This window comes from Pristis pectinata, chromosome 11 (assembly GCF_009764475.1).
Source record: "Pristis pectinata isolate sPriPec2 chromosome 11, sPriPec2.1.pri, whole genome shotgun sequence".
Lineage (NCBI taxonomy): Eukaryota > Metazoa > Chordata > Chondrichthyes > Rhinopristiformes > Pristidae > Pristis > Pristis pectinata.
The window spans coordinates 24,983,234-24,999,961 of NC_067415.1; the positions used below are offsets into that span (position 1 = coordinate 24,983,234).

Consider the following 16,728-nt stretch of genomic DNA (forward strand, 5'->3'; position numbering starts at 1 on the left):
TCTGTTCAAAATTTAATTTTTGGCTCTAAATTCCTGCCCATTCAAAAGCAAGTGCAAACATTCAATCCAGGATTGAAAATTTTGGAACTATAAAACTGATAATCATTGTTAACCTGATTAACAAAGGACTGCAGATACTGGAATCTAGATGAAAAACACTATGACGCTGGAGGAACTCAGCAGGCCAGGCAGCATCTGTGGAGAAAACCAGGCGGTCAACATTTTGGGTCAGGACCCTCCTTCAGGACAAAAGACAGGAAAAGGGGAAGCCCAATACCTAGGAGGGAAAAGCAGAACAGTGAAAGGTGGACAAAAGAGGGGAGGCGGGGTGGGCACAAGGTGGTGATAAGTAGATGCAGGTAAGAGATAGTGATAGGCAGGTGCAGGGGAGGAGGGAGAACCAGCACCTCCATCCACGGACCCAAACAGTCCTTTCAGGTGAGACAGAAATTCACCTGCATCTCCCTTAATATCATCTACTGCATTCGGTGCTCCAAGTGTGGCCTCCTCTACACTGGTGAGACCAAACACAGACTAGGTGACCATTTCGCAGAGCACCTGCACTCTGTCCATAACCACGATCTGCATCTCCCCATTGCCAGTCACTTCAACTCCCCCTCCCACACTATCACAGATACGTCAGTCCTCGGCCTCCTCCACTGTCAGTAGAATTCCAAGCGCAAACTGGAGGAACAGCACCTCATTTTCCACTTTGGAACCTTGCAGTCTAATGGCATGAACATTGAACTCTCCCACTTTAAGTATCCCCACACACCCCTCACACCCACCCTCAACCATGCCTGTTCTTTTCTTCCCTAGCATCTCCCTCTTTTATTCTACACCCCTTTTTCCCTCCATACCTTTGACCCATCCCTCAGTGGATCTTCTCTCCCCTCCACCTGCCTATCACTATCTCTTACCTGCATCTACCTATCACCACCCTGTGCCCACCCCACCTCCCCTCTTTTGTCCACCTATCACTGCTCTGCTTTTCCCTCCTATATATTGGTCTTCCCCTTTTCCTATCTTCAGTCCTGAAGAAGGGTCCTGACCCGAAACATTGACTGCCTGCTTTTCTCCACAGATGCTGCCTGGCCTGCTGAGTTCCTCCAGCATCATAGTGTTACTGTTAACCTGCTCCCACCTGAAATGAAAGTCACAGATATGTCAAACTCAGTTGTTTAAGTTGTCCTTCCTCCTGTCACAAAACACCAGAGTAACATTAGTGGACATGTTATATATAGTATTTGTTCCCTGCTCTTCCTCCTTCATTTTCTCCACTGTCCTGAAGGTAAGGGTTACATATCCACAGGCACTGATTACTCTCTAGAACCCCACTTGAATGGTCAACTGCTTGCAAGGGGAAGAACTAACTCATAGCCAAGGGGTTTAAGTTGAAAATTGAAACTGGAATCTTCATGTTCTGATTGGTTCCTGTATGTTTATGGAAGGATTTTTATTTCCACTCATAAAGCTTAATATCACTTTGTATGTTCATGATTTTTACTCATTTATGGAAACAACATACCTAAATTTGGAAGACCAACAGCATTTATTATAAGTTGTGAAAAGTTAAGAATTGCAGTATATTGTCAATATTTAACACTTAGCAAAATAATGCGCTTTTGTTGGAAAAATAAAAAAAACTGAGGAAATTAGATTGCTTATAAATAGAAACACCAATTGCCTTACTGTGCTCACTTTTATATTTAACATTTTATTTTGTACTTTTTTTTTAAACACAGCATAGTCAATTTCTGGAACTTGCTGCCAGTCAGATAAAAACTTGATGGAGTCAGATAAAATCACCTTGCTTAAGAGACATTTAGACAGGCACTTAAGTACGGAAGGCATAGAAGGATCAAGTCGTAATGTGGGCTTAAGGACAAAAAGGTCAGCATGGATCGGGTGGGCTAAAGGGCACATTTCTGTGCTGTATAACTTTATGGCTCTATGACACAGGATTCAACTAAGATCCCATGTTCAAAATGTAATGGCTTTTGGAGTTGACATCATTACTGTCAATCTGCACAGGTCAACAATTCATTAATTTTTAAGCTCATTCCTTTGCAAATCAAGTGACAAGGTTCAGGAGGGATGGAATATGGGCCCAATTCACTAACCATGGTATCAATAGTCCTGCAGAAGAGATAGAATGAAGAAGGTATATCCTTTGTCCCTGGAGTGCAGCAAGACCACTGAATTGGATATGACGAGCAGGTGGCAGCAGGAACACTAGAACTATTTTCATTGTTGGGCTACTGAAAGCCATTTATCATACTGCCAGCTTTATCTGATGGCATGCGCAATCTCCAAGTTGGTGGAGAGGGACCCTCGTCTGGCATGATTGAGTCCACAGTATCTGGTGCAACTGAGCTTGCAATGGATATCCCAAGTATGCAAGTACCTTCTGGACCTTCACTGTGCAAGCTTCCCCCTAAAAATGTAAGTTTTGTCTGGGCGTATCTGCATAACTGCACATGTCCGTGCTGCTCAACTGCATTTTATGGAGTCTCAGAAGAAAGTTGCCACACAGCTCCCCAGCCTTCATCATTGTATGTGAGGTAGAGGTGGTGGAAAATGAGGAATCAGAATGCAAGATGCTCAGATAAAGGAACTGAGGGCTTAAGAAATGTGCATTTCACTTGGAGAGATACCAGCAGCATAGTCAGACCAGCTCCCTGGAGGAAGGAAGAGGTTGCTCATTAGTACTATCCTGGAGGACTTCAATGATGAATAAGCTAAGGCACCATACATCGGAAGGTTGATGCAGATATGTCAAAATGCTTCATATTTAGTTAGAATGCTTTAGATTTCAGAGTCCATTTCCAACCACTCAAGGAATTAAAAACATCATTTCCACTGTATGCTGCACCCTTTGTAAGCTCATGTTAGAGCTGTTGACGAAGCAGATTTCTACTCCCATTGAGGCAGTGCTTCAATGGTGTCTCAGGTCACTCTGATTACTGTTACCCAGAAGCAGACTGCTCTTCTTCAAAAACCACTCTGGAATGGATTGTTGCCACCTGGGAGCTAAGTGCTTCCAAGTTTTGAAGGCACCGGTACTATCTGGGTCATAGCAGATGTACAGCCCGTTCTTTTCCTGGCTCAGAAGAGTTCCAATGGTATTGTGCAGTTGGAAGTTGCTGTCCTCTCCCAAGATATCAGAATTTTGCTTCCCACCAGAGTTTATTAGGCAATATCCTCACCAGTGCTTCACTGCCAACTACCCTAGAACACATTTTCAGATGCAGAGGTGCTGCAGTTGCCAGTCACCTTTCGAGGGCAGGAGCTGATTGTGGTCATCCATCACAGCTGTCTATCCAACTATAAGGGAGCAGCCTTCCAGTCACCAACCCTCAGGCAAAGTAGAAGTAAAAGGCCTGGCATGCCTAATTGAAAGGTACTCACAAATGGAAAATAATATTTGGTTAATTATTATCAATGTATAGATAGTATGTTTCATTTACTATTGTTGCTGTGACAAAAGTGTTCATTAAAAGATGTACTTCAATTATTCCAGCATCAAGAATTTCATTGATATGCAGATGGAGAGTCTGGTGAGATTTCCAAAAGTTAGTGCAATACTTGCTTCAATCTGTCCAACTGTTATCATTCAATTATGATAAACCCACTATTTCAATCTGTGCCAATATATGATGCATCTTTTCATTCCCCTTCATCAAGGAAAAGGAAGTGATGAAGGGGTATTGAGAGTCATCTAGCAGTCCTATGAAAAGTGCATATACAGTAGCAAGGAGCTGTGCCACTGGCAATTAATTTGACTGTGTGTTGTTCTGTATCTGTGAAATTTACCATCATTTTATCAGTGGCAGATTCTTTCTTGCCACTTGGAGGATCTCATTCAGAAAATTAAGGCTGCAATGCTCATCGACCAATACCGATCTGACTTCAGTAGTCAGCCTTCAGATGACTCTGTGGCAAAGTGCAGAAGTGCATGTCAATTTTATGAGTGGCCCTTTAAATCAAACAACCGTAGTGAATGAAACACTATCAAAACCTGCTTCCCTATAAGTAAGGCTAGTGAATTATCTTAAGTGGAAATATGTGATCCAATAACCACAGGCAGCACTCAAGGAATATCGCATAAGAAATTAAATCAGTTTCTCCACATTCTGTGTCATTCTGGCATGTGCACTCCACAACTGGACATGCTTGGTAGAATTTCCCAAATTGTGCGATTCTCAGAGTTAAAGCAAAGAAACTTTTTTCATTAAAATATCTTTGCATCCAATTAAACAGTTATTTAGAAATAATGCAACTATATGAGAAAATATTGTCAAACTCATTACTGAAATTGAAAATAATACATCTACAGTCTAACCTGTAATCCCTGACTTGGCGCAGAGCAGATTTAAGATCCCTGTTCTTCAGACACTCCAGCATGGACTGAACAGCCTCTTCTGAGGAAGTTAATGTGGCACCGTGCAAACTGGATTCACCTTTCAGAGGTTCAGCTGCTATTAGAGCTGAGGCTTCCTTCAAGTTATCTCTCAAATCATTCAGCTCTTTTGACATATTCAATAGCTGGTAAATGAACATAAATAACAAGGTAGAAATCAGCAGATTCTCATTTTGACTTTTTCCCTACCACCAAACTCTAGCATTATGGTAGCATTTCAGCATTACTGAAAAATAAATGGTTGTAAGTTTATTTACAATAAAGTTACATCAAAATGGTGGCAAAGCAACTTCATGCTCTAATGTAATATGCCATGGAGCAATAGTTGATTTTAAGCATGTTTTTGGGGAAAGCGCTGAGCAGAAGGGAAGGGTAAGCCATCCCCAGGTCACTCATACACATCTGTTCCCTTCAAGCTCCAAACTAAATTGGTAAAGGATGAAGGTTATGTGCTTCATTTCTTTCTGCAGTCACAGCATGGCCTAGCAAAACCATATGCAGAAAACAGATTTAAATAACAAGCATTCTATTCTCTCTTCTAAATTTACCTTCCATAATTATTAGAAAGTTAGGAAATCCTAATACTTTGCAGCACTGAAATTCAAAAATTTTGGATCCCTTACCATTTCTGTGAACTATCTGTACTGAATACCAGGAAGAGTTCACTACCTCAATAATCTTTGACTGGATGGGTTGTTGCTGAGCTTGTTTGATTTTATTATAAATTGTATCAAGTTGAAAACTATTCTTAAACAATAATCAGTATGGGCAATGATTTGCATTAATAAAGTAGGATGGTAACACCAATGCAGTACAAAAATTGTCTATGAAATTTGTGGTAAATGTACAATTTGGTGGAGCACAATAATCTGCTGTCTCATATCATTACCCTGTGTTTACATTGTTATTTGTAACTTCTGCTTCTACTGAAAATAATTATTGAGCGAAAAAGCAGTAATTTCTTACATTGTCCTTACAACCATCACATTTGGTCCACTATATACTTGAGAAACGTACAGAGTAAAGATTTGGAACATAGTTGGAGTCAATTTTTTTGCTTTTTCTTCAAAAGTATGTCCTCTCTGTATTATCTATTCTACAAAATATAATTGTAATGTTTATAAAAGTTGTTAGAAGAGCCAGGTCTTTCTCCCTCTCTCGCCTGGCACTTCTCTCTTGATCTTGCTCTGCCACCTCCTCTCCCCAGGCATTACTCTATGACCATGCCTGGTAGCTTCTCATCTGGATATCCCATTGACACCAGCAGGAGCCTGCAATGTTACAGACATGTACTATAAGGAAAGGGTTAATTAGATTCTACTTAAGTCCACTAATGTTACACCGCTATTGATTTCTCTGTTGTAGTAACCTAATATTTATGTGTAGTTTTCAACCTTGAGACAATAAAGATTAATTTCAAGGCAGCGACTGCTGAACTGTTGAATTAGACTGACCTTGAAGCAGTGGTCAGTTTAGACACTTCAGTAAATCTAATTAAAAAACAACTCTATGTAATTATATGCAATCATAACAGTGAACTTTATGCAACATTAAGTAGTTTTGACATTTTTTTGGTTATTGTAAGTTGCACAGAAGGAAATATTAATGACTACATCATTGTTTATTTTAGGAGGACTTGCCATGGATTGATACAGACTAATAATTGTTCAATTGGTAGAATGACAATTGTACATAACAAATATGAATGCCTAAATTAGCTACTGAGTGTCTATGGACAAAATAACATAAAAACTGAAATTATCAAGAAGGAATAACTTATTAAAAATTCTCCATAACTAAGAGTTGTTTCATCCATTGCATAACTGCATGTGTTGTTACAGATGATAGTAAGAAAAGGGTATAAAAGCTAGCTGCTGGCACAGACACGTAGGTATCTAGCAAGGTTTGATTTATCTGCAAAATCCCAGGTTTTAAGCATACATTCACTAAACCTGTCACACTTATTACATAGTATTTTTATGAACGTTTTTGATTTGAAAAATTAGCACATCTCCCTCTCTACCAGTTCATCTTCTGCACCAAATCCAGCTCAGCTCCTGCAACATTCAGCATCTTTTACAGAGCTATGGACTGGAGGATTCATGTACATGAGGTAAGCACATTTGCAGACTGACTTGCAGGAATGTGCAAGAGCAGAATATATTTTAAAAGAATAGTAGATAAATAGTATGATACCGTTCATCTTTTAATGAAGGAAAATAGCCTACAGCAAGCTAAGATCAGACCGTCCAGTTCAAAAACTGATGGGTAGTCAATGCGCTTGGCCTGTTATTAGCTTCCTTCCAGTGGTTGTTTAGTTTCAAAGCAAGGTTCTTGGTAGAGTTAATTTAGTTTAGAGAAAACAGAATTTATTTGTAATACTGCAATACAATGGGGAAGTGGATTGTAGCAGCAACATTTTGAGGTGCAAAAAGATGAGATATCATGCCCCCAAAATTCCCCATATAAATACAATCTGACAGGTTCCAGGCTAAATGGAAGCTGTGCATGAAGCTGCAGGGAAAGAGGTAAGATCAGGGAGTCATCACATGCTGTTCTTATACCCATTCTAGTGGATGGTTCGGGAGTAGCACTAGCATTGCCTGTGAAGCAAGTCATTTGTCCAACCTCTGGGGTTTTTTTTTGTGCAGACATCCAAAGAGGATAGAAACAACAAAACAGTAAAAGGAAAGAAAAATATGATTTAGTAGTTTGGAACCACAAACAAATCATTGCTGATATCAAAATAACCACACTCCCACTTAAGGCAGCTATCTATTAAAGGCTGTTGATTTACACTATGCACATCACATTCCAACATTTGCCACATCATTAATCACAAAAGAACTTGTTTTACCTCTGGCATTGAACTGACCACGTGGATCTGTCCAATTAGTTTAGAGTAGGACTGAAAGAGCAGTAGCAGCTGAAAGTGGAGTTTATAGAGTCTTTGACACAATTCAAGTTGCTGTGAATAAAGAAATCAGGCAGTTTAAATAAGCATGAATAATATTGGGAACAATATTTCTTTCCAGTTCTGTAAGCATTTAATCACCAAGCAAAAAGAAAATTATTAAAGATTATGGAAAGTCTAATGTGCATACAATTACATATTAATGCAAAAGTACAATGTTGTGCTTACCCATCATCTAGTACTTTTAAGATGAGGAATTAAGTAAGTAAATCATTAAATATGACCAATGTCTTTTTAAAATCAGTCTTCAATTCTTGATTAACAACTTGAGGAATAATCATTATCTACTCAAACCAATACAGGGTTACAAACAAATGCTTGTAATTATTTATCAGTGTTCAATTTGAAAATAATATTTAGATTGCATACAGAGTTTGCTGTCAACATTAATTTATAAGCTTCCGCTAAATCAAATATATAACAGCTGTTGCCCTATAAATCCTATAGCATGGCACAGTATTTTCAAATGGAATTAAAACTGAAGGCCGTGGAATTAAAGGGGCTACAGCAGCATGGGTGGAATATTGGCTATGCAACACAAGAATGATTGTGAAAAATTGCTTTCAGGATTGGAGGGAAGAGTATGAGGGTTGATACTAGGAGCATTGCTTTTCTTAATTAAATATTAAGGATCTGGAGTTGGAGTGCACAATTTCCAAATTTGCACATGATACAAAACTTGGAGGCACGGTGAACTGTGAGCAGGACAGTAATAGGGACATATAATCAGGCTGGTGAAATGTAATGCTGAGAAATGTGAAGTATTACATTTTGCCTGGAAGAATAAGAACCAGCAATATAGGATACAATTATAACTGGTAGAAGAACAGAACTCTCTATGTGGGGCTATATGTCACAGGTTTTTGAAAGTGTCAGAGCAGTTGAGAAAGTGATTAAAAAGCCATATAGGATTCAGAATTGGACACAATATTCCAGATGCAGCTGAACCTGTATTTTATAAATGGTCATAGGAATTACTCCTGTGCCTCTGCATATAAGAACATAGGCTTTCCAAAGACAGAGGAAAATGTTACAACTACAAGAAAAGTCACAATGAAACTTTATAACACACTGGTTCAGGCCAACAGAACAATACAGCAAAGAAATAGGCCCTTTGGCCCACGATGTCTGCACTGACCAGTACAGCACAGGGACGGGCCCATCTGCCTGCACAAGGTCCATGTCCCTCTATTCCCTGCCAGTTCATGTATCTGTCTAAATGCTCCTTAAACATCACTACTGTATCGGATTCTACCACTTACCCTGGCAGCGTGTTCCAGGCACCTACCACCCAATGTGTTAAAAAACTTGCCTCTTAAATCTGCTTTAAACTTTCCCCCCTCACCCTAAATCCATGTCCTATAGTATTTGACGTCTCCATCCTGAGAAAAGACTCTGACCATCTACCCAATCTATGCCTCTCATAATTTTATATACTTCTATTAGGTCACCCCTCAGCCTCCTTTGCTCCAGTGAAAACAATCCAAGTTTTTCCATCTTTTTCTTAGAGCTGGGCTGCATCAGAAATATTGTGTCTAGTCTGGGTGCCATGGTTTAGGAACGATATAAAGTCATTAGAGACAGAGTAGAAGAGATTTACCAAATAAATGTAGCTATGAGGGACTTTAGTTATGTGAATAAACTGGGAAGCTGGGCAATGTTCTCCCTGGAACAGTGGAAGTTGTGATAAGATCTGATAGAGGTATTTAAAATCCTGAAGGATACTGACAAAGCAGAAACTGTCCCAGTGCAGAGGGAAGATAGAAAACGTAGGAGACAGAAAATGAAGGTGATTAGCAAAAGAACCAATCATGACATAAGGAGAAACTTCTTTTACACAGTAGTGGCTAGGGTCTGGAATGCATTGCCAGTCATAGTGTTGGAGGCAGATTTGATTGCAGCATTTATTAAGGGGTTGGCTAAGTATCTGAAAGGAAAGAATTTCCAGGACTATGGGGAGAGACTGGGGGACTTGGACTAGCTGGAGCACTCTTATATAGAGCCAGTATGAATTCAATGGGTCAAATGATCTCCTTCCCTGTTGCAAACATTCTGTGAATCTCTGAAAATAATTTTCCCAAATCTGATCGCCCTGTGGAATGATAGAGCACTTCCATATTTTTGAACCAGGACCTCAGTGAATATGACGTTCACTCACTGTACATCATTTATACAAAATTGGACAATGTAGCTTAATCACTGAAACAGGTTTGTTAAAAAGACTGACATTGCTTGAGTGTACAAGTCATCGATTATCCTCCAGTTAATTTGCTCCTTCAACTTTTCATTGCTTTTGCTAAATTCATACGCTTCATCCCACCCCACATAATATCCAGGCCAATGTTCCCATTCCCTCTTTGCTCACTTCCTTGCAGCTGATAATCTCCCCAAACACCCTGTTTGTCTTTTCTAATCTTGATAAGCTTTGTTTGGTTGTTGCAGTTCATTGTTTCACTATCTGAAAAAGCATATGTAATAAAAAAAAGACTCCAATGGTCAGAGATTCACTGTATAAACTGAAGTCTCAAAGAGAAAGATCATGTTATTGGGGAATAAAAATTGCTGTACTTGTATAGTAGTCAGAGTAAAAAAATAATTTTGGTGCAAGATAATGAGAGATTTACTTTTGTTTCATCTTATGCTTATGTCAGAATATCTGACAGTGACACCAAAGACCAAATGTATATAAATAACTTACTAGTACTCACACATTTACCACATTAAACAAGAGAAAACAAATTACATAAAACAGGGAGTATTAAGAAAGAATGGGACCTTGATGTACAAGTCCAAAGATCTCTGAAGATGGCCGCCGAGGTAGACAGATTGGTGAAGAAGGCTTACAGGCTGCTTGCCTTCATTGGCCAGGCCATAGAATATAAGAGCAAGGAAATTATGGTACAGCTTTATAAAACATTGACAAGGCCACATCTGTACTACTGTGTGAAGTTTTGGTTACCACAGTATAGAAAAGACATGATTGTTCTGGAGAAGGTGCTGAAGTACTTCACCAGCACGTTGCCTGAGATGAAGTGTCGGTTATGGGGAGAGACTGGATAGGCTGGGTTTATTTTCTTACTTTCTTTGGAGCAGAGAAATCTGAAGTGAGACCTGACAGAGGTGTAGAAAATTATGAGGGGCATGGATAGGGTAGAACGTAGTAAACATTTCCCTACAGCAAAGGTATCTTAAATCAGAGGGCATAGCTTTAAGGTAAGGAGTAAGAGGTTTACAGGATATTTAAGGAAGATTTTTTTCACCCAGAGGGTGGTTAAAATTTGGAATGCACTGCCTGAGAGAGAACCATCCCGACAAGCACCTGAATTGGCGAGGCATGGTATGCTACAGACTAATAAATGGGATTAATACAGAAAGAACTTGATGGTTGGACATGGTGAGCTGAAGGGCCTGGTTCTGTGCTGTATGCCTCTATGACTCTGAAGTAATGAGTTCAAACATTATTCCTTTTAATTATTTCTAATAGTTTGATTATAAGTTTTGAAAATGTTCAAATGTATGTACCTTTAAATAAGGTTATAAAGTTTCTGTTTGGTGCCAGTTTGTATTACTTTAAACAGAAAGCAAAATATTTCACCAGAGATTTGTACTTTGCATAGTATAAGATTTTGTGGGGAAGCAGCTTTTGAAATAGCACATCTTTCTTTTTCTTTTAAGTATATTGCATTCAAAATTATGCAGGCCAAGGAGGGAGTACATTGACAGTTAACAGATTGACTCTTATTTGGAAATTAAGAGTTTTAAGTGATGATTAGAAAGACTGGTTCAAAATAATGTTGTACTAAAACAATTGACTGACCTATTCCTGTTATTACAAATTTTTTAAAAGTTGCAATGTAGAGCATTTGTGCAAAGTTAGGCTTTGCAATTACATAATATGATCGACAGAAAAAATTGTCTGGTGAGGTGCAATGGAAGGGTGCCTACTGCAAGTTTCAGTTATACTCATGAAAGGCATGGTACACTTTCTTAATTGAAAATCTCCCATCTTATAACTGGCACTGAGACCAGGTTTAATGGGGACTTGGGTTCAGGATGGCAGGTGGCTGATGGGGTCTATGCTGTGGCTGGGATGGGGGAGATGGGGTAAGGCATTGGAGTCTGTATTGCTACTGTGCTTTGGTTGTTCAAGGGTGCAGGAGGCATTGTAGGGGTAGAGAGACATCAGAGGCCTGTGCCTTGTTGGAGCTGGTGTTTGGCAGGGGCTGCAGTAGATTGCAGTGATTGGGAGAACTGTGGGTTGGTGCTTGGACCTTGAGGGATGATGGGGTTGGATGGTGGCCTGGGCCTTGGGGATCATGAGGTCATTCGTGTGGTGTTCTGGAGGACATGAAGGATGAAAGATAGGAATAGGATATGGGTCCCAGTGTTGGGCTACAATGGGTAAACCAGGTCATTCTGGTAATGTCCAATGAAGGCCACTCCAAGGATAACATAATCTCAGTTACATGCAATGCTCCAAAAGCTCCCTGGTGGATGATGTCATCCAGTGTACCCATGACAGGGAAATCAAGTCTAGAGTGCATGACTGACCGATCCTGGATGTGCCAGGTCAAATTGCTGGAATGATACGAAACAACCAGACAATGAATTTTTCCCTAGAAAAACAATTTTGAATTGCATAGCATTAAAAGAAAGCATTGCATGATTATAGGCAACTACATTTTAGTGTACGCAGACACAGAAATAAGTGATAATTTAGAATCACAATATTTTATTGGTGTTTTAATCAAGTGTGATTCTACTTTTGGGATATCTTCAGGCAGTTAATTGTCATCACTATCAAACTGGAGTACCAAGCAAGTTTACTGTTTGCTCCACTATGAAATATAATAATATTGTAAGGATTATTTAAAAATGTTTACAATGTTTTTTTCTAGCAGTTGAATCTTTGCGGTATTAATTATATCAGGACAAATATTAGTTTGTCATTTCTAAGTCAATCACTTAAAAAGATGAGAATAACCCTTTAAACATCCACATCCAGTTTCTGCCAGGTTCTCTTTAATGACCACATTACTGTAAGATCTGCTGAAATCATTGAAAAAGGCATTAGTGTTGCTTAGGACATTACAGCTTTTGGTGAAGTTATGGCATTATAGATAACCTCTGCAGAAAATCAACTGTTCTCATTTTGCTAAAACAAAACCTGCTATGAATTCTATGAACACTAAATATAGAAAAATTAAATCATTCTGCAGATTAAGACTTAGGAATAATATTTTAAAGACAGAACTAACCAATTAGCAATAAATATTTGAATTTACCATAAAATAAATAATACTTTTTCAATAATATGTTTACAAGTGCACACAAAATTCTGTAAATATGATAAATCCAAAATCAATCATTACACGTGTAATGAGGCTCAATTTTGTGGAGGTCCTCTAAAATGGGTATCAGGTCCCTGACATACTGTATAATAATAATGCATAAAATGCCTGTTTTAGATCCCTCCAAGCTGTCTTGAGCCCAACAGGTGCAGATTGGCTCTGTTCAGGTTTTCTAGATATGGCATCTAGTAGGATTTTTATTTTGAGTGCTTCATTATGATTATTCTTGTCTTCCATTGTACCGTTGATTTGATCAAACAGCATTCAAATATTTGGGCATTTTCTATTTAGAAGTTCTTCAATCTAGATACTGTCATACTAAAATTGTGCCTTGAATGAAATATTATGAAGAAATTAAGCTGCAACAGATTTGAAAACTGGAAAAGCTTTTAGTAATTTATATATAATGTTGCATAAAAGATGTCAATATACTTGACATGTGCATATGTTAGTAAGCAGAATTTAATTATCTAATAGAAAGTAGTCAAGAACTGTAACTTACTGCAAGGGATTCCATTTGCTACACAGCAAGCATGTCACAGGAGCAAAAAGCCAAGAAAACAGAGTGTAGAAGATCATTGTAAAACATGCATTAAAGTGCACAGTTCCATACAAGGCATTACCATAGACGAATATATATTTGAAAGAATCAAGATTCAAACAGCTGCTAATCCAATGAGATCTTTTTTTCCATGTTAGTGCAAATACATCTATGTACATGCAAACGGGTAATAATTTTGCATCCAAATTAATTGCCTATTCTGTTATGAACATACGGTTCATCATTTCTAGATTTTATAGATATTTAGTACATAAATTATAAAACTAAGCAACTGGAGGTGGTAAATTACTAAATCATATGTTTAATATGCTTTCTGCTATTTTACAGAAGTCAGTACACACTGGATAATTGATTGCAATGAACAGAAAATCACACAGAGTGCACCTGTAATGTTCTGCAAAATGGTAAATGTGTGCAAAGCCCTGCTGGTGTTGAGGGCATTGCATTCTTACTTTATTATATAAACAATTTTTGGAAATCCCTACTCAACAGCACCATGGAAGTGCTTTGCTCAAAAGGACTGCAGTGGTTCAAGAAGGCAGTGCATCACCACCTTCCCAAGGGCAATCAGGTTGGGCAATAAAATGCTGATCTTGCCACTGATGCCCACATCCCGACAAATAAACAAATAAAGACGTTTAATGGTCCCTGAGTAAATTCACATAGAATGGATATTCATAGTCCTTCTAGTCTGTTACAAAGTAACTATTTCAAATGTATTAACTCTGTAAAAAAAAATGCTGAAAGATTCCTGAGTTTTAAGTTCTAAATTCTTAATGACATCACTTTAAACATAACTTTATAAATCTGCAATGGAGATTTTTTTTTACCTTTTCTTCTGCATCTCCTGGCTGGTTTGTAATTACTGCATCTCCCATGCTTCCAGGAAATGATGCTTTACAGTTCGCAAGCCACTATTTTCAAAGAAAATGCAATATTTACTTGCATCATAAAAATATAGTTTCTTACACCCAACAGGCATCTTAATAAAATGCACATTTGAGTTAACAGATGCAGCAACAGTGACCTGATGCTACAAAGCTTAAGAAAAAGTGGTGCAAGCTGTGGGCAAAAGGCAGAGACCCTTTACATCTGGTCTGGTACCTTTGTGGTTGTATGATGCTGCTGGGGGAATCCCCCGTTAGAAATAAAAGATGGGGGTTTGGGGAGTTGTGGGAAATGGGACCAAGGCTGTGCAGAGAAATTTAAATCTGACATTGTTCTTAAATCTAACCATGAGAAATTTTGTTTTATGGTCGCAGAACACTTCCATTCACAAGTGATATGGGTTCACCTTTGGAGCCCAAAGGGAATTCATCACTCCCTGAACATTCTCAGGAACCCAGAAACCTCACATAACCACTCCAACTGGTAGTCTCTCCTCAAGGAAAAGGAGAGTTAATAAACCCTATTTAACAAAGGAGACAGAAAGTAAGACTCAAAAATAAAGCTATATTTACAATTACATTTCTAGCAAATAAACATGCCACAGTTATAAATTTTATCAGGTGTTAAATATGCATTCTTTGATATATTCTTAAAACTAACAAACCAATTGTGCAGCTTCCTTCTTGTTGTTGTATGTGTCCAAATATTCCTGTAGTTCCAAGACATTGAATTTCAGCCTTTCAAGAAGCCCACAAGAAATCAGCTGTAGAAAAGATAGTTGATAACAATAAAAATTATATTGAGCATATTGTTAATAGATATGAAAAACAAATATATCATGGAATGAATTTCTGCTTGAAGAAATTGAAAGAAACATAAGTATTAGCAGAGGTAAAAGCTTAAACAGATCTCAAATAATAAGGAAATAATAATCAGGATTAATAAATAATTAAATGAGAAGATGTCAGTCAATAGATACTTACAGTTTCAGCATCTAGGAAAATTGTGGGACAATCTGAACAAGAGGTGAGCACCTCTGAAGAACTCATAAATTTTGATCCTATTCCTCTCAGACTGTCCCCAAGGAAACTTGCTGCATCCCAAGTTAAAGAACAAAATTTTTTCTGAATGCACTGAAAAATAGTTCATAGTATTTATTTACTTGTATATATGTTTCCAATTTCTAGTTCTGTCAACTAACATGTATTATCAATTGATTTTCATCCTAAAACACAGCAATGCTTTTCTCCATTAATTTTACATTTAAATATTATTTAGATCTAAAGCACAGTAATAACTCATGTCATAAAATATGGAAAATGGATCACATGTGGCAGGTAGTGTGTCACTCAATATAATAAAAATTATCTCACATATGAATTAAAGAGCAAAGATTCTCCATTAATTTATAGGGTAAAAATGGGTATGCATAGTGCTCATTTTACAATCAATGATAAGATCCAAGGTCCAATTTTTCAGGACTGGGAGAGTCCTGGACCTGAAACATTAACTGTTTCTCTTTCCTTAGATGCTGCTTGACTTACTGAGTGTTTCTAGCATTTTTTGTTTTGATGCTCCAAAAACTAGTACTTTCTAAAACATTTAAAGAATATGCAAGTGTAAATAATTTACTTTTCAATAAAATAGTTACTTATACAAAATTATCAACAAATAATTGTAATTTTAGTTAGAGAACAGTACATTAAGTTTCACTATCCATTCATACAATACTGTAATGTTGGAAAGAATCCTTTACATGCATGTATTCAGGTAATATGAAAATCCCTTTGCATTTTTCTCACCTGAAACAGTGAAGAGAAGACATGAAATGTATGGACTGCACAAGAACCATCAGAATCAGACATAAGTTGATTGATATGGGTGCGCCATGCCTCTTCTGCATCATCACATGCTTTAGGCTGAAATGCCGCAAGAATTGCAGAAAAGAAAGGCGAAGGAGGGGGTGATGAACGGAGATCGTGAAGCCCAAGTCTATCCCCTTCAGCAAAACTGCAAGAAAGTGAGATAACTATCAGGGAGACACAAAAGACTATAGATACTGGAATCTGCAACAACAAACAAAAACCTGGAGGAGCTCAGCAAGTAAGGCAGCATCTGTGGAGGGAAATGGGCAATCGACATTTTGGGTCAAGACCCTTCATCTGGACTGCTCTGAAGGAGGGCATCTCAGATATCCTGGAGTGGAAGGCCACATCTCAAGAACAGATGCAACAGAGACAGAGAAACTGCAAGAAAGGAATGGCATTCTTACTAGAGACAGGGTGCAAGGAGTGTAGTCTAAGTAGCTGTGGGAGTCAGTGGGTTGTAGTAGATGAAGGGATTCGACCTGAGGTGTCGACTGCCCATTTCCCTCCACAGATGTTGCTTGACCCACTGAGTTCCTCCAGCTTTTTGTTTGCTGTAACATAAACATCATGTTGTGGAACTTGAAAAATGAGTAAGTCCTTAGAGCTAAAGACCCATTCAATCTTAGCTATCTAGACATTTGTTAGTAGTTCCTCTGGTGTTG

The 16,728-nt window shown here is 38.2% G+C and overlaps 1 protein-coding gene across 3 annotated transcripts in view; it reads right to left on the bottom strand.

Annotated features, from left to right (window-relative positions):
* The window catches only part of LOC127575757 (protein furry homolog), a 230,122-nt gene that overhangs the window by 2,850 nt on the left and 210,544 nt on the right, over positions 1-16,728 (bottom strand). For 2 of the 3 annotated variants that reach the window (XM_052025806.1, XM_052025807.1), the window contains exons 55-60: positions 16,001-16,208; positions 15,182-15,331; positions 14,863-14,961; positions 14,141-14,224; positions 7,281-7,391; positions 4,346-4,548 (exon numbers count right to left, since the gene is read on the bottom strand). In XM_052025806.1, coding sequence (XP_051881766.1) covers positions 4,346-4,548; positions 7,281-7,391; positions 14,141-14,224; positions 14,863-14,961; positions 15,182-15,331; positions 16,001-16,208 — 855 coding nt within the window. Of the gene's footprint in view, positions 1-4,345; positions 4,549-7,280; positions 7,392-13,250; positions 13,269-14,140; positions 14,225-14,862; positions 14,962-15,181; positions 15,332-16,000; positions 16,209-16,728 lie in introns of all 3 variants that reach the window. The other variant, XM_052025805.1, reaches the window with a different exon arrangement.